This window comes from Triplophysa dalaica, chromosome 8 (assembly GCF_015846415.1).
Source record: "Triplophysa dalaica isolate WHDGS20190420 chromosome 8, ASM1584641v1, whole genome shotgun sequence".
Classification (NCBI taxonomy): domain Eukaryota; kingdom Metazoa; phylum Chordata; class Actinopteri; order Cypriniformes; family Nemacheilidae; genus Triplophysa; species Triplophysa dalaica.
Window position 1 is genome coordinate 19129812 of NC_079549.1, and position 23342 is coordinate 19153153.

General features: G+C 37.7%; 2 protein-coding genes across 5 annotated transcripts; one reads left to right on the forward strand and one right to left on the reverse strand.

The window, feature by feature from the left end:
* Window positions 1–565: 565 nt before the first annotated feature.
* tgfbr2l (transforming growth factor beta receptor-like) lies at window positions 566–11308 on the reverse strand. Of its 3 annotated transcripts, none has more exons than XM_056755604.1 (7): window positions 11208–11308; window positions 6570–6720; window positions 5743–5945; window positions 3738–4567; window positions 2906–3047; window positions 2682–2809; window positions 566–1957 (listed from the first exon to the last, which is right to left on the reverse strand). In XM_056755604.1, the coding sequence occupies exons 3-7, from the start codon at window positions 5909–5911 to the stop codon at window positions 1679–1681; spliced, it is 1548 nt and encodes a 515-aa protein (XP_056611582.1). In that variant the 5' UTR covers window positions 5912–5945; window positions 6570–6720; window positions 11208–11308; the 3' UTR covers window positions 566–1678. The 3 variants fall into 3 exon arrangements, with proteins under 3 accessions (XP_056611582.1, XP_056611580.1, XP_056611581.1); XM_056755602.1 differs by lacking the exon at window positions 11208–11308 and adding an exon at window positions 10666–10847; XM_056755603.1 differs by lacking the exon at window positions 11208–11308 and adding an exon at window positions 8961–9041.
* snx4 (sorting nexin 4) lies at window positions 11282–21022 on the forward strand. 2 transcript variants are annotated; one of them, XM_056755605.1, is made up of 14 exons: window positions 11282–11418; window positions 12042–12166; window positions 14301–14439; window positions 14530–14679; window positions 15777–15824; window positions 16237–16292; window positions 16395–16467; window positions 16871–16932; window positions 17178–17243; window positions 18274–18363; window positions 18786–18885; window positions 19347–19492; window positions 19601–19715; window positions 19856–21022. In XM_056755605.1, the coding sequence occupies exons 1-14, from the start codon at window positions 11332–11334 to the stop codon at window positions 19901–19903; spliced, it is 1305 nt and encodes a 434-aa protein (XP_056611583.1). In that variant the 5' UTR covers window positions 11282–11331; the 3' UTR covers window positions 19904–21022. The 2 variants fall into 2 exon arrangements, with proteins under 2 accessions (XP_056611583.1, XP_056611584.1); XM_056755606.1 differs by lacking the exon at window positions 11282–11418 and adding an exon at window positions 11451–11603.
* Window positions 21023–23342: the final 2320 nt, after the last annotated feature.

Below are 23342 nucleotides of genomic sequence, written 5' to 3' on the forward strand. Positions count from 1 at the left end.
CAATTTCAGGTGTTTTTCTATATATAATAGTTAGGAGTGCCCCAGAATCATTTGGTTACAAACATTCTTCCAAATATCTTTCTTTGTGTTCAGCAGAACAACAAAATATATACAGATTTGAAACGACTCGTGGGTGATTAAATGATGATTCAATTTTCATTTTCAATTCATTTTTTGGTTCATCTTAAAAGTATAGTTCACACTAAAATGAATTTTTTTGCCCTCATGTCATTCCATATCTGTATGACTTTCTTTCTTCTGCAGAACACAAAAGAAAATATTTTGAAGAACAATGGTATTCAAACAAAATTGCCCCACATTGACTTCCACTATAAAAACACAAGACTAAACTAATGAGACATTTCTCTAAATCTTTTCTTTTGCGTTCCACAGAAGAAAGAGTCATATACAGGTTTTTAACCACACGAGAGTGAAGAAATGATGATGATATTTTTGATTTTGGAAAAAATATCCCTTTAAGTAATAAAAGCCAGTTTCAAAAGGTGCAGCATAACAGGAAAGATCCATCCGCTAACTGCGAAGACAAGAAACAAAGACTCGCATAACCAGGAAAATACATACATTTTATTTACTGAAACTGTACAATTGTGAAACCAGTTCACAATAGGAATGGGTAAAATGACTCAATATCTTTATTCCCTCTTCAGTAATGGAAAAAAGCATAACAGGTTGCCATATGATCATTGTGATATTTCTACAGAAAGTAATTATCTCCATCAGTTCTGCAATCTGGTATAGATTTTCCCTGTCACTCCAACTTGCTCTCTGCAACTTGAGTGAACCTCAGATTGCTAAACAGTCCTCATAAGTATGCTTGGCAGTTTAGAGATAAAACATTTGATGCAAAAGAACAAATTATCTTCTCAGTTAGGATCTGTTTGTGACCTGGTCTCGACACAAATCCTATTAACAATCCTATTTTATGATAAATTAATTATGTGATCAAAGTCTTGCAAAAACAGTATGTTCCACAACTTCTAAAACGTAAGGTCAGATATTCTGGCTCATGAGAACACTTGATCTACTTTTCCTTTAAGTAATGGGATCAGTGGTTACAAAGGGTCAGTGCAAAGAAACTCGTTCTGAGTAAAAGAAAGAAAATAGTTTGACACAAAGCGCATTTTGTAGTTATTCTTAAATCTGTAGAAAATAATACAATCTTCTCTGAGCAATAAAATAAACCTCTTTTTTTTTGTCTTTGAACACCAGTTATTTCCAGTCGCTGGTCTATCGTACTTTTGAGTTGTAATTTCAGCTGCAGGTCTGTGGTAAATCAAATTGAAGGCCCCACAAAGCCGAGTTTATGGAAAGATCACGTGGATGTTAAAAACAAGTGACTCAGAGGCCGATGGAAGTTTTCGAATGGGTAAATTATGTGTGGTAAACATTTTTAGGAAAACATTTGTATAATACGAGCTGTACGGCTTGCGCAGAGCTTACTGCCAAGAGTCCCCTCAACGTTCCTTCCACCTGCAATGGCGTATGTCGTGTTATGGCGCAATGCCTCGTGGAGAAATTTCACAACAGTACACAAGAAACCATGACATATCAGAACAAAAAACCTTTTCGGTTTAGATTAGCATTTAAAAACAGAGACCAGCTCCACATATTGAACCAATATGTATTACAAAAAAACAAGTCTGATTTTCCAGGCAGGTCACATTGGACTCGGTTGTCTGGAGGAAGCAGAGATCTGCGTGTCAGCTGCAGGAGGAGGATGCTCGCCAGTGCTGTGGTCTGTGCACGGTGGAAGACAGGGGAGGGATGGGGTTTGCTGTTCTGTGGATGTCAACACTGGTGTGTGGGTGGTGATGGAGTTCTCCAGCTCTTCCTGGGCCAAGGTATTAAAGCGCTCCACCACACAGTATGCTGTCAGACGGGCTTCTGGGTCGTGGTCCCAGCATTCAGTTATTGTTGCACACAAAAACTGCATGCCCTGCGAGACAATAACAGAAATGTCTGTAATGCTTTGTTTGAAAATGCTATGTTAAATGACTTATAATTGAGATCCATTGTGTTATATAAATGTTGCCAGGGCATCACTATCATCACTATAACATCTTCAGAATTGTTTTAAGTGCATGTTTATATATTCGAAGGGCTATTCTGGGCGTCTACTAAGTGGTTGCTTCCAGGTCCAATGCAACTTCAGTCTATTTGTTTGTCTTTTTTATTGGGTAAGGAGTATATGTTCAGGGTTAAAATAATTTTTGGGGTTGCACTTTATTTTATAGTTATTTATGTACTTTTACTGATATTTTCTTTGCCTAATACATTTAGTTTTTGTTGTTACATGCATTAGTACTTGTTCTATATGTATACATGCATTAAACATGTACATTCATATAAATGAAACATTTAAGGATTTCAAAATTGCTGCTGTGCTATCGAAACCTTGTATCTCCATATTTGGTCATTTTTATATTTTTTGCACAAATCATTGTTATTAGTCACACTTTATGTTTGTCACTGGGTTTTGCAAATATTAAACCAATAAAAAGTATTAATAACTTCGACAACATTGTATTTAATCTTTTAAGAACTACAGTGTTTTTTCAATTTCCCCCTAAAAGAAAATTTGGATATCCAGGGTTTTGGAAGGACAGAGATGATATGAAAGTTTTTCTCTTTTTAAGCATTCTGTCCTGTTGTTTACTCACTGGATGTGTCGTCCAGCACTCGGGGATATCTGGTCGTCCTCTGTCTTTTAACACCAGATCTCTCATGCTGTCTACACACGGCTGCTCACACACCTTGGAGCCAAAGGGAGGCTCATAATTCTTCACCTCTGTTTAAAAAAATGAAAGCGTTTATTTCTACATAGAGTATACATCTGCATCTGCTGCATGACAATATTTGCACAGGAAAGCTATTGTGTACTCGCCTCCTATGACATCACACCTTGAGACCATTTCCCACAGTACCAGGGCCATGGAGTACACATCCATCTGTTTAAAAGACTCCAAGTCCTCAAGATTCACTCTGGATTCTAGAACTTCAGGGGCCATGTAGCGTGCTGTCCCCACCTACGAGACACAGGCGGCATAACTCAGACAAGGCTTCACCAAAATCAATTACAAATGGTATCATGTGATTACCTTAAAAAACGACAAAAGAGCTTTTAGGTGAAATTACTTTCGGAAATAGACCTGACTGTGTTTATTTTCTGCGATGATACAGTTACAAATGGAATATTTGCTTTCTTGGTGTTAATAAAGGATGCTACATTTGGGGACCATTGCTCTATTTTAAAACCTTGTGAGATGTCTGTGTAGGGCCAAAAAGTAGATACAGTTAATGTATGTTTTTGTAGCAGAAGATGCGATCCCAAAATGCATTGCAATCAGCTTAGTCGTGTCAGAAAAAGCCAAATAAATACATTTTGGGTCAAGTGTATTTTATTTTTAATAATGAAGTTTTTTATCGGCCCTGCGATGGGTTGGCACTCCATCCAGGGTGTATCCTGCCTTGATGCCCGATGACTCCTGAGATAGGCGCAGGCTCCCCGTGACTCGAGGTAGTTCGGATAAGCGGTAGAAAATGGATGGATGGAAGTTTTTTATCGTTAATAATGATCATAAAAATCTTTGGTTTCTGAGGGATTCATATGAAATTAGCTATGCAGAGAAAAATTGTGCATAATACAACATTTTATTTAAAAAAAAATCTGAAAGCGTAAACTTGAGAATAAAGCCTTAAAAAACATGTCTTCCTACCTGTCCACTGTTGGCAAAATCATCCACAGTGAGAGAGAAGTCGAGTCGCAGAGCCAGTCCGAAATCACATAGCGCACACTCGCTGCGGCTCTTCAACACAATGTTGCTGCTCTTCAGATCTCGATGGGCGACTGGCACCTTCGGCGTGCCACAGGGTGTTGTGTCGCTGTGCAGGTGTGCCAGGCCTCTTGCCACAGAACCTGCCAGTGCACACAGCTCAGCCCACGTAATAATATGACCAACAAGAAAGTCTTGAAGGTTCCCCAGGCTATAATAAGCCATGATGAGCCAGTATTGCTTCTGAGAGGTCCCACAACGTTCCTGAGCCGTTAGAAACTGTACCACATTCTCATGTTTTAAGTTAGCGTCAGAGAAAATGGCTCTTTCGTTATACCACGAGGTATATTCCACGGCCGGGAAGATCTTCACAGCCACCGTTTCGTACTGCCCAGTTTCCTTATGGCTGAGTCGTGCCCGCCACACCTCAGCGAAGCGGCCCTTGCCCACAATGGTCTCCAGCTGAATGGGCAGCTGCTCTGTGTTGTGGTTTAGGTTATTGCCACAAGTTGAGGATATTTCTGAATTGACGTCATCAGTATTTGAATGCAGCTTGCCGCGGTAATCGCTACCATTTGCTTGGTAGGCGCAGGCCTCTGCTGGGTCCAGGCATTGATAGTGGGTGCGTCTTGGTGCCCAGTCTTTGGGTTTGCTGGGTTTGCGCGTGCGGTACAGGTAAAAGATCAGGGTAGCAATGATAGCTACTAGAAGTGGAGGAACAAGGCTTATGACTACCACTGGAATGACGTCTTTAGACTTCAGCTTAGAGTACCCTAGAAAAATCACATTCATTATATTAGCTTACATGGGCTCTGGGCTCCTTCCAAGACAGCATCTTAATGAAGATGGTACCTCATACATGACAGGCCAGCTAAAATATTGTGCACTTAAATACACTTTTTTTCAAGTGGTCTATTTTTAGTTAAGAGAGTTACATTAGTTATATTTTTAAGAGAACATTCCATTTTATTTAATCAGCATTTCTATATGTATTGCGGTCATTCCAGTCCAGTGTCTTTTAAATTTCTTTCAAACCTCAGGAGTGACAAAGTCAACCAAGAGCAATGTGAAAGACTGACAGCATGTCAAGACACATGTAAACTGTGATAAAAATGTATAAATAAATAAAAACATGTACACATAAATACATAATTACATAAACACATACATTGTATTGCTTATAAGTGAATATGAACTTGTTTTCATTACAGTATCTGAGGTCTGAAAAATACAATATTTGTATTTTAAATTTGGGAGAAATATTGTTAGTAGTTCACTGAATTAAAATAATTTTGAAATGATCTCCTATTTTTTCTGTGACTGTATATAACAATCCTTTATTATATTAAAAATATATAAATAATAACTAACATTTTTATCAAAGTATTTTATTATAATATTTTTTGTTTATCTATAATGTAATCTATACATGGTTCTCCCATTTTGTCCACAGTTCATGGCAGATCTTTTTACTTTTACTTTACTTTTTGCCATCGTAAAATATGACTTAAAAGGTTTCTTATGAGCATTATTCATATTTTCATATTTTACATAATTTAATTTAAATTTTATTGATAAGTTATATTTAAATGGAACAGACAATATAACTTCTGGAGTGCATCAATGACATTTCAAAATACTGCATAGATGGACGGCTTACTTGGTTTTGGAACAGAAGCTTGGTTTTAAATTGCAAAAACCAAATCATTTGGTGGAAAATATGCGATACAAAAATCCACTCATGTAATATGTTCGCATTTGACAGAGGCTTTTATACAAAACATCTTACGCAACTGATAAACACAACTGCCATTTATACAATTTTTGTCAGTTGGTCAGTATGAAATTAACCCATAACCAACTAAGCTAGAGAACCAGATACACCGAGTAGGCCTACAGCAATATGAAAATCATAACTTTCAGATGCGTTTATTAGACATGCACGTACCATTAGGTCCTTTGTCAAAAATCAGCTGGTCATTGCACTCTTGATCACCGATACAGGCACAGATATACATCAGGCCATCATCAGAGGGTTGAGGTGTCATCAAACACTCTGTGGTGGAGTAATTTGCCAGAATGATGTTCTCCAGTGGATTCTGCGGGTTATAGCACATCGTTCTTACGCTGACACTCGCGTTGTCCTTCCTCCTACGAGAAACATCAAAGGAACGCAGTCAAAAAAAGCACGATACTCGAAAGCCCAGAGGAATCTCCTTCAGTTGGTTAAAACAACAACCGATCCCCTCAGAAATACAAACATGGGATCAAAGTTAGAAAGTGGGGGTTGAGAAAAGGTCCTCTTATGGTCCTCTGATGAATTTTTTAGTAAAACGTATCCAGGGAATCCCTGCTCATTGGCGCACTTTGTATTTTATGCCAGAGTCTAAACTTCGCCGAAGGTTTGAAATGTGTTTGATATTTGTCCCGGAAAGAGAGTCTTTATTTGACCCCACAGAGAACACTTTCTCTTTCAGAAACACAAATGTGAGACAAATATTTCATAAACCAAACTGGCTGGAGATGGTTTTAAAAGAGAAAAGCAACACGGCAACACAGGTCATAAGGGTTATATGGCAGCGAAATCCTTATTCCTTGGAACCTTATTGGAATATGCTGCCATGTTTTTATTTGTACCATATCGTTGTACAGTGTTGCCAAGGTTCGCATGAGCATAAAAGCCATTTGAGTTTTCCACAGAGCTTTGCTCATATTAGGAACAGTAAACTCAATTTGTGTGCACATCATTTATGCGTAGTCAAATTTTAGACTCACCAAATTGCTACACACACTTCTTCAGTCAGTTCACAGTAAGAGCTCAGACTGCAGTTGCTCGTGCAGACGTTGTCTTCGCATATGGGACTCGAGTGGTTGCACCACTTACAGAAGTTGGTTTGTATCAGAGTAAAAGTCTTCGCTTGCAGCACTGCAATAAGACAGACAACAAAACATTATAGTTTACACAGTATTATTACGAACCCGTATTTGCAATATTTCTGTGATGAGGAATCAGGTAGTGGACAAATAATTATGCATTTGGCAGATGCTTTAAAGGTCCAGTGTATGAAATTTAGCAGCATCTAGCGGTGAGGTTGCAAATTGCAACCAACGGCTCACTCCACACCTCCAACCCCTCCCTTTCGATGCACTACGTTGGCTGACATAGCACTAAAATGTCGTCTCGTTTACGCATATTTGCGAAGGAAATTACTTTTTTACTAAACTTGCTCTCTAGTGCAGTTTGTCCGTTTAGGGCTACTGTAGAAACAACACAGCGAATTCCATGTAAGGGGACTTTCGGTGTACTGTATGTAAATAGAAACAGCTCGTTCAAAGGTAAAAAAACATAACGCTTCATTAGGTAAGGTCGTTATCCACCCCTGAAGACATATTTATGTTTATTGTTGCATTTCTGTCAATAGATCCGCCAAAAAATACATATTGGACCATTATCTCCTTACAGTGCATTTAAAGGGTCAGTACATTCAAAACTAACATTTCTTCAGCCTTATGTCCTTCCAGACCTGTATCGCTTTAAGTCTTTTGCAGAACACAAAAGAAGATATTTTGAAAAATGTAAATAACTAAACAACAATGCCCCTTTCTGATTTCAATTGTACCCACACAAAACCGCTATTCTTTTGTGTTCCACAGAAAAAAAAGTCATACCACATGAGGGTGAATGGAAAAACCCAATAACCTAAAAGCACATCAAACTTGGCTTGATTACGGCATGCAATAAATGCAGTCAAAATGCATTAATAATGAAAATGACAAAGCTATAATGCTTATAATTATTAAGCTATAAAGCTTAGTAATGCTTTGACAAAGCTAAATGGCCATAATGCAATTAAGATAGAATTGAAGACCAGATCTTTGAGCTAAGCGACCCATCTGGAGTTTATAAAGTTCAAATTAGATTTGGATGAATGTAATATAGCTAGATGTGTGCGCACTGGGCCTTTTTAGTTTGGTGCGCAAACGCACTTTAAGCAAGCATCTGTGTTCATGAGTGTCAGGAGTTCCTGTGGTAAGTGGGACAAGCTTGAATTCCTTCCCACGCATGGTGTCTCTACACTGAAGCTACCACATCACAACAAAATTAATTGTTTATTGAAAGCAGATGAGGGGCGTGAGCCACTTCACTGAAAGATCGCGGCAACCTTACAGTAAACTGTTTTAAAGGAAGGAGAGGAGAGATTTGACACACACGTCCAGATGTCCACTCATGCAAACCATGAAAATATACAACAGAGAGAGCTCTTGCGTGAAAGGTCGAGGGACATGAAGGCAGAAAAAAGAGAGAGAAGAAAACTTAAAGGCTAAGCACACCCCCCCCACAAACTTTAAAGTAATTAAACTCAGCAGCGACCGCTCCAGAAATAAATTGAAGCCAGAAGCCCTCGCACGGGCCAAGTTTGAAGCACTGCCCCTCGGTGCTTATGGGAAATCCAATGGCTGCCTACAGAGGCCAAGAGATGTTGGCCTGCATTTATTTGGTTTGCGCTCAAGCGAGTTTCCCTTCTCGTTACCTATTTGTAATTCATGAGCACTGTGTATAATAATGAAACGCGTGTGCCAAGTGATACGTAGATTTTCAGGGTGGTATTTTCTTGTACTAACAAGCTCATTTGTGTGAAAGATTTTGGAGAACTGAAATGGACTTTGATGTATATGTGCTCCTAAAAAGCATGCGGACACTTAATGCATCAGCACACTCCCACTATTGCTCCCAAGATAATTTATTAAAATTAATGTTTTGACTAGCACTAGGCAAACAACAAGTTCATGCAACAACATAAAAACTGTTTATCTTAAAATAACCAATCATACTGTATGTGAATGCTGTTGCATTACAACAACTTGGCATTCATTTTAAAGAAAGAAAGAACAATCACACCCTCCACATAAAATATTTCACACAGAAAAGATGTTTTAAGGTGTTTTAAATGATAAACTGATTGAAATGTATTAATAGTATTATCCGTGTCTCGGCTTATATATACTTTTAAGAGGTACATTTTGGAAAACGTCCTTACATGAATAGTGAAAAGCATTTCTTCCTAGTAAAAAAGACTCATCATTTGGTTTCTAATTTAATAATATCAACTGGCTTGTTTGAGGGTAAGCTTAAGGAAAATATATCACTCCCGTATGTAAACAAACCTTTTCATGCCATGAACATTTTGGGGGGGCCCCAGTATGCAATAATCAAACTATCCCACTGGGTGGCACGTTTCCAAGTTTTTCCAATTCCTTTTAAACTCAGCTTGATCCCCGAAAGCATTTCCTGATATTAAATGAAAAACAGTACAATGAAAGCAGGACTGTCGCATTTATGATAAACAGATGTCTTCAGATGTTGCCTTTAATGTTGACCGTGGATCACACACAAGTGCTGTTTATATGTCAGTAGGGTAACACCCTCTTCCCATTATTCAGAGACTGGAGGAGCTTCATCAATGCCAGTAAAATGTTCTGCCATATCATGCTAAAGAACAAATTTAAGTACCAAGCAAACCCATGCCCACAAAGAACAAGTTCTTGAACTCTTCTCAAGAAAACAAAGGAGAAATGAGAGTTAGGCCCTGTCACCACTGCTTAACTAATAACAATGTTGCCATTGTAGACAATCATGATGACAACGTTTAGAATCATCAGGCACCCTAGATAGATGTCTTTGTGTTATTATATACAGTCTCTATGTGCGGTCACATCTGCTCACCCTTACACAAGCCCTTTCTCTCCATATTCCCCAGATTTGGTCTTAAAAGGTCATTACAAACAACAGATGGGAAATGATTAGTGTGTCTTCGAAGTAATGATTTTCTTCTCTCCACCCTCATGGTTATATTTCATAATTGTTGTTGAAAGTGGAAATTCTCTACACACACCCAAACCATTTAAAGGGGCCTCTACTGTGCAAAGATCATTTGGATTCTCAAGATCTGGTTTCCCTTTTGGAACTTTCCATATGCTGTCGTGTCATTTTAATGCAGATACAGTGCTTGTCATCGTATTTGTCTCTACTGCAGTGATTTCTGGTGTACAATTTCATAATAGTTGTGATTCAAACAAAACATTAAGTTAAAATGCATGTATTTTATGTTTATCACAAACGAAACAAACGAAACTGTGCAGTACTGTGATGTTAAAAGGGGATTTTGTTGTCTTTAAAAAACATGATATTCCTAAACAACTGCTAATGAAGTCATCTTATTGACTGATAACAGAATATTATCAGACAAAGGTATAGCCTATTAATAATTCAAAGTTTCATCTCGTTTTTCTTTACCAGTATTGCTTATCTGGGTGTGAAATGTTTAGACCGTTTTTAGGATCTGCTGCATTCATTTTGGGGTTCTAGATGAGATCTAAATTTGTTTTCAATTTGATATGTTAATGGTGCAGGGATCAAAACGCGTAAAAAAGATTGTACTGAAATTGTCTAAATAGTTTAAAGAAAATAGACAAATAAATAACCTTTATAATAAATAAATATAATTAATTTGCATCAATTAATGCAAATGCACCATATGCTTCTTTTGCATAGTTTAATAAACAATGAATAAGTGAAATGCAATTGAGGCCCTTTCTTCTTTCCCACGGATTTGTTAAAGTAGACATTATGCATTAGTGATTATTTTTAACTAATAGACCAACTGTTTAACCCAACTTTTTGAGCTATATTTTCGGGAAATCTTTCCCTTTTCCTCTTCTTCTTTCTCAAACGTTTCTCAAGTATACAAAACGTAGAGATTCTGTTATAGTAGCCTATGTCGACCTTAAACGGCACATAAACTCAAAGACAAGGCTCTGATGCGCGCTGGACTCCAGACAATGAAAGCAGAGAGAGACTCTTTCTACTCACGGCAGAAACAGAGAAGAAGAGATGCCTGAACCCACAAACTCCAGCCTCTGCAACCCATAATATCTTTACAGTCCCAAATCCTGAAGTGTTAAAGCGACGATGTTATTCTCTCGATTCTGCTTGTGTCAAAGGCGCTGATAAAGTCATCTGTAAGAGAGTTTAAGGCTCTGTGTGTAACTGAGTTCCGTGTAGGCGGATCCAGATGTTTTTAATCCAGATGTGACTGAGATCGGGTCCGCCCAGGAACTCATATTTATCAATGCCCCATTCCAAATATAGCCGATACAGAATAAACAATGAACAGTATTGCGTTGATACAAAAATGTGAGGGGATCTTTAAAGTATGTAAATAAACACATTTTGGAAAAGGTGTGAATCCACGAAAGTAATGAATAAATGTAACGAATGTGTAGCGAATGTGAAATGGGAAACATACAATAATTTTTTTCTCGAGTGACCTATCTAAACACTTTCTTTCTCATTCTTTCTTTCTTTCTTTCTTTCTAATTAGTGTTATTATAAACTTCATTACATTTCATTACCTATTATATTTCATGATTAACTGTAGTAATATCCAAATCCTCGTTTGACGGACGCCAGCACACGTGAACGCGCACAAACTCGCGTGAAAAAGTCCTCAACGCGCAAGCGCGTGACGAGTAAACCATGGCGGATTCAGGAAGCGGGGATATAGCGGTGATAGGAAACACAGACCTGACTCCGTCGGAGTCGGAAAACAACATAAAGAACACGGTAAAGCCGGTAGTCGAAGCATCTCTTTCTGTGGCGAGACCGATAACGGGTTATTTTGTAGATGTCGCGCGCGCTGAATCGAAAGCGCGTGATCTGACTGGGACAGGGTTCACTCCTCGGGGTTAACATCTATATATTGCAAATAAATCCGCATATTCGGGGGAGACGCCCAAAACAAACCACATGTATGTTTTTCCAAAGCGTTTTGTCATGTAAAGAAGGATTGTAGAGCGACATATACGTAGGAAATTGTGTTGTTTTACGCTTATGTCAATGAAAACATTTGCCACGTAGTTTGTAAACACCCAGTTCGTTACGTATATCATATGTAATTAAATCAAGTTGCGATGAATGTCAATGAACATATTCACCCTATACGTCAGCCAAATCCTTTGACATGTGCAAATTTGGTTTCATGATTTGAGTATGGCTGACCTTTAAAAATAAGGAAAGCTCATTGTGAGTTACTAATGGTGATACTTCTCTACATCTATGGTAGAGTAAAGTTTTGGTCGACTGTCAATGTAAAATGCCAATGACACACAATTTATGACTTCGTAGTAAATTTAGTTTTTCTCCTTTGCTCAGACATTCAAACGCTGTTATTTTTCTGGTTCTTAAAGATGGTTGAAAAAGGCACAAATCTTCTGAAGAGGATGGAGATCGGTGTGGCTGAAGCAGAGAAGAGAACTGGGAAAAATGCTGTCAACATGCAGGAGACTTATACCGTGTATCTTGTAGAGACCAGGTAAGATACTTTGCTTTATTTTCCTCCATGCTGTGACTTGTGTGAATGAGACTCGCCCTGTTCTTAATGTCATTTCATTCAATTGCTTTTTGTATACACCATTATTGCATCTAATCGTCCACTCTTGAATATATTATAAATGCCTTCAGCTTTTGGATGCAGTAAATTTTGATGAAATAAATGGCACCGGTTTTGTGTATTTAAAGGATTGCATCATTACAGTGTTGTACATTTAACAGGAAACAACTTACAATTTTAACTTGTTTCATTTGTTATCTAGCCTTTCGTGTAACAACCGAGATAAATAATATTTCTCATTTCAACATATTTAACTCCATTTTGCCAAAAGATGCACATGCATATTTGGTGTAAAATATGCATAACCAAGATAGAGCCGTTTTAAACATTGACTTTAAGAATGCACTATGATCATACAGAGTCACATAAGCAACAAACAAGACGAGCCTTCAAATTTAAATAGTCAGCAGATTTTGCTTTTTTAAAGAAGTCAAACCCAAATGAATCGATGCTTCCTGTTACTGGGCCTGAAAATGTAACATTTCAAAGTTCTCTTACAATATAAAAACAAAACGATCCCACTGAACACAAAGTGACATACAGCAGATCACTTTTACCGCCCGTCACCCAACAAGCTTTGTGTTGAAAAGAGGGATATGTCATTTCTGAAGAGAGTGTTGAGTCAGCAGTTAAAGCAGATGTGGTTTGTCTCAGTTTTTTGTGCAGAGCCAAATGCACAAGCTGGCCAGAGTGTTATGATTTCAAAATCACATGATTTCACAAAGAAAAGTGATCTAACTCAACATGCAATCTGAATGTGCTTGTTGGTGCTTTAATGTAATCGTAAAAGTGCTTAAATTGATTTTCTAATCATTTTTTTCCTAACCAGTATTTTTGTCTGCTTGTTGAGCAAATTTGTGGAAGATATTTGAGTATTTTAGTCTGTGTATCTTAAAACTAGATTTATGTAGACTATTGACAAATACTTTTTAATTTCTCGATGTACTTAAAACGAGAAAGAAAAAATCCTTACAATAACAAAGTTTTTGCGTGCTTTTGCAGATCACGCAATATGATGATGTGGGTACTTTTTTCAAACCCTTAATATGACATGTAGAAAATTCCTGCCTCAGCATGCACCACAAAAAAATATATCTTATATCACTTCATTATGATTGGTGATAACTTCACAGTGCTGTATTGTTCCCATAAAAGGAAACACATGTTTTTGTAAGGATCATGTAGAAAGCGCGCACTAACACTACAGCAGGCTATGGAGAGCAGTTTGGTGCCACTGTGCTTGGGGAAAGTCTCTCAGCCAATCCGCACCTTCCTTCTGCTTTGATTTCATCATGTATTATTAGCGTGTAGAACATTTTGTGTTCCCAATTCTTCCCTGGAGCCCTCTGGAAGTTCAGCTCTTATTTCAAACCTTCCTACCTCTCATGTTTTTTGCCATTTCAGCCATTCATTTTATTCATGACTATGGAAAATGTGTGAACATCAGGGAGTTTAAAGAAACATGATTTCCAGGTCTTGAAAAGCAAAAGCTTAAAATGATAGAGTGAATTTTGTTTTTTAGTTTTATGTTCAATACATTACATAGCTATATAATAAGATTCCCCATCAGACCACATTCTCTAGTCCTTCAAAAAACATTACAGGAAAAGACATATACAATATCACTTGGTAGAATTAATGCAGAAAAAAATTCTACTTGTCTTTTATATTGCATTTTATATTGTGATTTGGTAGCCTTTTACTACTACATTAGCTATGTGCTTATAACTTTACGCTCTGGGAATTCAGAAAGATTACACATCACCATTAAACCTATGGCATGTGTTTAAAAGAGCCTTTAAAATGACTGCTTTCATACACTAGGTTGCCATGCAACCTGAAACCATAGAGATCACTCCCGTGTCTATATTAAGCTGATTAAGTTAAGTTTATTTAGAAAATAGCTTAAACTGTTAACCAACCTCACGTTTCACCACGAAAATGTTTTTAATTTAAAAAAGCTTTGTACACCAAAATTGATAGTCAGAATTAAAAGCTCTATGTGTTTCACTTATTCCACTTCTGATGATCGATGTTTGTTTCTTTTTCCTCGTAGGGCAGTGGATGCTTCGTCGGAAGGGACCACTCCTGTTCCAGACTCTCTCTGGAGACGCTACAGCGAGTTTGAGCTCCTTAAAAACTATTTGTTGGTCACATATCCATTCCTGGTGGTTCCGCCTTTACCTGAAAAGCGGGTATGCAAATAAAACGCTCCATTAACTGAACCTCATTAAGATGTTTAGCTAAGATGCAATGTAACTGCTTGCTGTTTATTCATGGCACAGGCTGAATTTGTTTGGCACAAGCTATCAGCTGACAACATGGATCCGGATTTCGTGGAGAGGCGTAGAGTTGGACTGGAGAACTTCCTGCTTCGAGTGGCCTCGCACCCAGTTCTGTCCAATGACAAGATCTTTTATTCATTCCTTACTGAGGTACAGAGGTCTTGCTTTAAGGTCCAGTGTGTAATGTTTTGGAGTACCTATTGACAGAAATGCAATATAATCTACATAACTAAGTATTCAGAGGTCTATAAAGACCTAACATAATGGAGCATTATGTTTTTATTACCTTAGAATGAGCTATTTCTATCTACATACATACACCAAGTGTCCACTTACATTGAATTTGACATGTTGTTTCTACAGTAGCCATAAATGGACAAACTGCTCTTCAGCGCGCGTTTAGTATATAAACATATTATCTCCTTCGGCAAAAATCCGAAAATGTATTATTATAAAATGAATGCTGTAAATATAATACAATTTGTTACAATATGCACTTAATAATTGGTTAACAAATTAATTATAAAGAACTACAGATCAATATTTGCTGGCCAACAAAATATTTTTTCACACAAATGCAGATGCTATTTATACAGTACCTTAAAGAGTACATAACTAGGGATTTTTAAGTTTGGTTTGTTAAGTGTCCAACAACAAGTTTATGTACATAGGTGTAAAAGCCCTATTGTTTTTGTAACAATAGGCAGTTAATCTTATCTTACTTCTTGACTAACTCTCAAATGATTTGTTCCGCGATTCATCTGTCTAGTCCCCCCCTTTCCGCTAACCTAGTCTTATGTGATTGGTCAGACCTGGATTGGTCTACCGCGATTGAGGGACACAAGCTACAGTGTTTGTGGGAGAAGAGTGAAGTTTTCGCGGGCAGTCCTAGCAAAATGTAGGCGGGGACTATATGTAGTGATGTAAATCCACGGCGTTTCGGGAATGGGACAAGTGACGACTCGTTTGCGTGATTCAGAGTCGACTCCCTTTTTTCCAAGCCAATAACTTTATTATTCATTCACCTTCGGATTTACAACTTGGCAGACTGCTTACTTTCAAACACGGCGACATTACACACTGCACGAAATGTAATTTTCATGATCTCATGTTATGTATCTTCAAGATTGAGTTTGATAAAAAATGACCTTTTTTGTTTCTAAGTATCAATTATGCTAAACTAATATTTAAATGCTTATAATGTCTGTTGTCATAGTCAGAAATCGTGTCTTTTGTCTGCCTCGCAGGAAAATGGTTGGAAGGAATCTGTGTTTGAAACAGGATTTCAGGCGAAGGTATATCAGCACTTTCAAGTTTATCACGTTCAACTTCTCCCCCTTTGTAAACCCCAAGCAGATCTGTCCCTTCTCACCACATGTTTATATTCTCTGTTGATATGAAGCTGACTAAATACTATATTCGTAGTGTGAACAGCTGAATCGCTATTGCAGTGAACATTTTGTTATCAGTACAAGTTAGTTTCTATAAACAAGCACAGGAAGTCTGTTGGACCAGCCTGGATCGAACCAGAAAGAGCGGCAGTTTTTATGTTTGTATATATAATTCCGTATTGCAGTGTTTATCTGACCTCAGCAGTTGAAAAAGATTATCGTGAGGAGGGGCTCTGATTCTCCTTAACACCATCTGAACAAACAAAAGCCAAACATGAATCTGTCAGTCAACTTGTGCCCTGTGTCCTCTTCACAGGCGGATTCAAGATTAAAGGCTTTGAACGCTACATTCAGAGTGAAGAATGCAGACAAGTAGGTTGTTGTGAAACCATGCTGCACAAAGTGTCATATTGAAATGCTAAAGATGTGGGCCGTGCTGTTTGTGACCTTGACCTGTGCGCGTATGTATCACAGGCGATTTGCAGATATGAAACACTATGGAGATGAGCTACAGTCTGTTATTTCTCAGCTCCTGAGAGTACGAGCGGTGAGTGTAAATAATGAAACGTGCAGCTCACAAAAAAATTTTTTTCAAACAAAAGCCCTATTGAAATGCATGTTAAATATTGATATATTGCAAGCTTGTTTTTTTTTCTATTGGCAGTTGTATTATACAACATTTTCTGTGTTTAATTTTGGTCAAAGAGCATTCATTGAGTGTTTATTGACCTAATGTTTCTGTATCTTTCATGTCATAAACTTATTCTTAAATTCTTCAATGTAAATCTAATTGGAATTTAGGCTCCTTTGGACCGAAATAGTACTGTTAGGCGAAATATTGAAGTACTTTCTTTAATATTCTCAATCCCCAACACTACAATTCTTGATTTTAAAATGCACATATCATATTTTAGGCTAACATTTACTAACAGACTTTATGCCTCTTACAGAGAGCTGCTGATCGCCTGTATGGTGTCTATAAAGTGCATGGAAATTATGGAAGAGTCTTCAGGTGAAAGCCATTAATAGCAAAAAAGTCATTAAGTACTCCAACCTAATTTGTTTAAAACATTTCTACATTGCATTTATGCATGTGCATTATGTTTTATGTATTCATTTGATCATGTTAATGATTTTTTTCCGGGGATTTAACCTGTCGCCTTGGTGTTGCAAGCACTATGCTTTTTGTAAATCAGCTCTTTGGGCTTGAGCGTGTGCTGCGATGGCTAACTGTGAATCTGTGTTTGTTTTGGACAGCGAGTGGAGTGCAATTGAAAAAGAGATGGGAGATGGACTGCAGAGCGCCGGGCATCACATGGACGCGTGAGTTCACAGCGCACATGCAAAAGTAGACTAGGGTCTTTTTATGAGCCATTCTTAAATAGCCTTTATAGGATTAGTGTAGTATTTTATTGCAGGCGGATTTTATTGTATTTCTGCTTCCTGAGCCCGATCCTGTTACTCTTCGAGAGCTCATTGAGAGATCTGAAATAGAAAGGTGTTGTATGATCCACCTCAGGGCTCTGCTGTGGTTTAACATGTGTGTGCTACTAGGCTGTTAAACACATTGGCCAGATTGATCTGAATCCCTCTCACATTTCCATTCTCGAGTCCTCCTGTAACTAGTAGCCTATAAGGTGAGCCCTAGGGAGGCTCAGGTTTGATTGGCTGACAGGCAGCTCAACAAATCTGCTCGAGCTGTGGTTAAAATGTTTAGCAGCATCTTTTTTAATAATATGATGAGAATGTTGTGAGAGGGAGGGACTCTCAGTTTGCAGTCTTTAACCAGCCCATTTTGCTTCTTCATCGGTTTGTATTGCTCCATCTCTTGATGGATTCCAGATTGCTGTACTCAGCAGAAAGGTTAAAGGTCAGAGCCCAAAGCGCTGCCTGTCTACACATTGAGAGAAACAGGCTGTCCATCATCAGCGCCCATTTGGCAGCTGTCAGGCTGTTTTATGGATCATGTTGCTCACCTATTCCCAAAAATTACTCAGAACACGCTGCTGTGGATTTGGCTACAAGTTCCACAAGCTCTACTCCCTATTTAGAGTAAATAATACATGCAGTTCCACCAAAATGCCAGTCAGCAAAATAAGCGTTTGGCTTTATGTCCAAAGTCTTATGTCACTGTAATTTCATATTTAATAATACTGTATAGTTTCCTTTAAATTCTGCCACATTTTGGAAGACTAAATGGACTATTAAAAAAATGACACGTCCTCATAGTTAAGTCGTTAAGTCATCTTTTTCATATTTTTGCATCATAGTTATATGTATGCATATGTATCTTTTGAACAAAATAATTCTGTTGTTTTGGATTGTTTTAATCGGACACTTTTATTTGTTACAGGTACGCCGCCTCTGTGGATGATATTTTAGAAGAAGAAGAGCATTATGCTGACCAGTTGAAAGAGTATCTTTTCTACGCAGATGCATTAAGGTACTGCATTTGGCTTTCCTGAATGTCTTCATTTTAAATGAACTCAAGCATGCCAAACACAAGCTGTTATAACAGTGAGGCTTGTGAGCCCATTAGAAACATTCCCCATTAACTCCTGTTCTTATTGCACTCTTACCTGATCTCCTGGGAGCTGAAAGCCTCCTCTGGCCGATTCAGTTGCACATGCAATGTTCCCTGCACTGTTAACACAACCCCCATCGATGCCCGGTGTTCCTTAAAATTATCTTAAGCAGAGCAACTACTGTTTGCTGCATACACCATCTTTAACTCTTTATTCAGTTCACATTTATCTAATGTCTTTTGTTTCCATGATTAGTATAAAGTAATTTCTGTGCTTAGTAAATAGATGTGCTAAACAATATCTAATAATTGTATTGCTTGATTCTTATGTGTTTTTCTAGGGCTGTATGTAGGAAGCATGAACTGACACAATTTGAGCTGGAGATGGCTGCCCAGGATCTGATTTCTAAAAAACAACAGCAGGAGGAACTTGCCACCGGGGTCAGTGTCCATCCGAGCAAATGACATCAGAGATTAGAGAACACGCATCACCCCATTTTTTTCTGTAATGGGGGACTTTCCAGCCTGACAGATTGCCCTATAATGAAGTAGATTTCATCATTTACACACCCTAATGTTATTCACCAACCCATATGCTGGAATTTCCTTTTTGGACCGCTTATCTCAACTCAGGCTAGCAAAGTCTGTTTTTTGAGGCAGTTAAAATAGTGGAGTCCACAGAGAATTAGTTTATTGGCACATTTATCATGTAATCATTCGTGCAGCAAAAGAAGCCAACGATTTAACAAATTCTGAAATGGTTGGCAGATAAGGCTAATTACTTTGTTCAGTTGAACAATAAAAAGAAAACAGTTTCTGTATTACAGCCTTTAAAATAAACATTTCAGAAAAAAAAATTGATTTTACGTTAGCAAATGAGTAATCTGAGCTTTTATTTGCAGACGTTACGAACCTTTTCTCTAAAGGGGATGACCAGTAAGCTGTTTGGGCAGGAGACTCCGGAGCAGAGGGAGACCAAGCTAAAAATGCTGGAGACACAGATTGAGGAAGGAGAGGAATTAGTCAAAGAAAAAAACACAGAATGCGAGTAAGCAAAGCACTCGTTTACGACATGCCTTGTTTATTTAAATAAAGTTGTATTAATCTGTAAAACGTATTTCCCAATAACATTTTAAATCTTTGTGACCTCATGAAGAGAGTTTGTGAAGAGTGCATGGGTGGACATTGAGAGATTCAAAGAACAGAAAGACCACGATCTCAGAGAGGCTCTCATCAGCTACGCCATCATGCAGATCAGCATGTGCAAAAAGGTAAGTATACATGTGCCAACCAAATAAAATGTAATTTTACAAATTAAGCAAAATTATTTGATGGTATTTGAAGATAGATTTTTAACTAGATAAAGGCGTCCCAAATGCATAAATGTAACTAAGATTTTTTTGTTTTAAAGGGAATTCAAGTATGGAACAATGCTAAAGAGTGCTTCAGCAAGATGTGAATGTCCACCATCACAACACCAGAAGGCCTTGGACACATCAAGAGAACTCCAGAGAAGCACAGAGATGGAGGGCCAACGTCTTGCTCTCAAATCTGTGCTTAATCTTTTGAAACAAAAGTTCTGTAAAGATACTAAATATTATTGACAACACTACATTCAGAGAACTATAAATGAACAGTGTGGTTAATGTTTATTTCCAGTTATGTTCTGCAGCCGTATTCGGACCTGGTTGCATTTTATGACTGCACTTTTTTGTGAGGCAAAAATAACTTTATTATCATTCCTTGTGGTTACTCCAAAACTATAGAATGATTTCTTTACAATTTAATGTCAAATTCTTTTTTTAGTATTGATTATCTTTGTGCTTTTGATGCCAATATTTGTGCTTAAATCTTTCCTTTTATGCTTTTTTTATTACTTGGGTTCACCATAAAGTTTTCTTGCATGCATCAGGCCATAAAGAGTACATTTTGGGAAAGACAAAAACATTTCACAGTGTGCCCAGCGGTTCCATTTTTATCCTGCACAGACCCCTCACCATAATGGCGGATTTGCACATCTGGAATGTGTCTAGTTTCTTAGAAAATCTGAAATGAGCTTTATCATCTCCACTGAAAAGCTAGATTTTCATAGGAAAGCACCATATCTTGACTTATTTGCATAAATGGTAAATATGCCATGAATCCTGTGCCACAAACAAAATCTCATGATTGATGTTCATCACAACATCTGTTACTTTTCTGCACATGCAGTTATCAAGCATGAGCTGTTTATAACCACTGACCCACTAGTTTTATATGGATCATTTCAGCTGTTTCTGTTTATGCCTTATCCAAAACCTAACTGTGCATTTATTCTTTGTTGCTATTGACGTACTACGAAAGTCACATTTGTGACCTCAAGTGGGCGGATCAATGTTTTGATATAAATCTAGCTAATGGAACTGTAAGATCACACAGGAAAGACAGGATTAAATCATTTTTCGCGTTTTTGAGCTGCATGTGTGTAACTCGGCTTGACCCCTGTTTTTTTGTGATATTATAGTGGGGGAAATATTTGTATATAATGTTAAAATCATTGTTGTGTGACACTAATGATGATTAAAAAATAACACCATTATTTGCTTCTGTTTTTATATGCTGGGATGGTTATAGCATTTTAAAGTTTGGTCCCATTTAAAGATCAGCTATGGTATGCATCTTGTAAGTCTGAGAGTGTTGCACACATTTTTAAACTGATTTCCACATACAGTATATTTAATAATACAGTGTATGAAAGTACCACAAATCAGCAGTGTTAATATTTTCGGGGTGTGTCAAACTGCTATTTTATTAATTGGAATAATCTAATGGTATTCATGTTCATGTGTTTTGTGTTCAAAGGAAGATTAAATGCTTCCCTCTAGTGGTGCTTAAACTCATGGGCAGCTTGATTTACATTATGAGAATGTGAGTCAAAACAAGGTTTAAAAAAAAAATCTCCAAAATTGAGTACGTATGAATGCAGATTCTGTATCTTCCAGAGCTATTTTTGTCTTCTTTTGAGAACCATCATATTTAGCTGTCAGAGACCATACCCCTGTCTTCCATGAGATAGAAAGTTCACATTTACATTGCTGACTTTCAAAACCACAAGAAGTAGGTTATCAGGGTTTCAGACTTGCATCACAAAATGTTTTAATCTAAGCAAGAGAATTTATAATGTGTTCAATGAGATAAAAAGGAAAGGTAGGCCTCAAACCAATGACCTCCCATACACAAACGGAGAGCACTAACCACAACACCTATTGAGTTAGCCTGCGTGAAGGTGAATCCCATTAAAGCTCAATTTTGCCAGTTAAAATTTTTCAATTAAAGCAGGAAAACGTATTATATTGTTGAACGTAATTCCCGTCACGGCTAGGTTTTGCCAGCCTTCTGTCACATTATCTGAAAGATGAGAATTTTGCTGTCAGATACCACTCCCACTGTATTCCATGATAGAAAGTTTAACCTTGTCTCACATGTACACTGCTGTCTTTCAAAACCACAAGAAGTAGGTTCTCAGAGATTAAGGTTTATGTCACAATATTTTCTAATCTAAGCAGGAGAATGTATTATTAACCAGTTGGCCTACCGGGTTGGCCTGCTGGAATGTAAATCCTTCCAAGGCTAAGTTTTGCCAGCTATACCAGGGGGAACGTTATCTGACAACTGATAATTTTTCTGTCAGATTTTGTTCCCCATGTGTTCCATGTGATATAAAGTTTATACTTGTCTCATATTTACACTGCCGACCTTTGAAACCACAAGAAGTTGGTACGCAGAGTTTCAGGCTTATATCACTTATTTTTTAAACTAGGAGAACGCATTATTACAGCTAAGAATGTGTCGTCAGATAAGGTTATCCTGTGTTGAATGAGAAAAACATGAAGGGACGATTGAAACCAACAACCTGACATTCAAAAACCCAAGGTACTAAACACTAAGCCAGTTGACCTATTAAATGACCTTGTTAGAATGTCCCATCAAGGCTAAGTTTTACCAGCGACAGCAGGGGGGACGTTATCTGACAACTGAGAATTTTGCTGTGAGATACCATTCCCCATGTAAATCATGAGACAGAAAGTCCACACTTGTCTCACAGGTTCTCAGTCCCACAACTAAACATATTGCTGTCAGATAAGGTTTCCCTGTGTTAAATGAGAAAAAAAGCAAAGGCAGACCTCATGCCAATAACCTGCTGAATCACAAACCTAAGGCACTAACCACCATGCCAGCTGACCCGTTGGATGGGCCTGCTTGAACGGAAGCCCATCAAGGCTCAATTTGACCAATTAGCAGGGGTAACGTTATCTGACAGATACGATTTTTGCTGTAAAATATCAAATTATACATGGAGGTCAGTTTCACGTTGGTGGGACTTTAGCTGAAAGTGGGCTGTATAAACCTCCAGAGGATTTTATTGGTTCATTTAATGTCGTGTGTTGTAGTTTTTTTTCAGGGGTATATTTACTATTTTCCATGTAAGACTAACCCAAACCCTCACCTAAACCTAACTCACACGAAAGGGCAGAACAATCTGATGATAGAACAAAATGTCAGAACAGCAGTGATCGCAGTGGCTCAGAGAAATTGTGGTTTCTGAAATGAAAATACAAGAATAAGCGTAATTATTATTTGTATATCAATATAAAGAGAGTTATGATGCTGTGTGTTTATTTGATACAATTTTTTATTTAAGGTTCCAGAGAACTTCTAAACTTGTCCATAAAAAGCTTTCTTTTTCGTTTTGGATCAATGGAACTTTCAATTAATGCATATTATCAATTTGTGATGAAAACAAAACTTTAAACTACGACGAAAACGTAATCGTTTTCTTATTACGTATGATCCTCCCACTCGCAGGTCTCCGCCTCCGGGCCAGCGATATCTACATGGAAGAGGTGATCCGCCGAGAT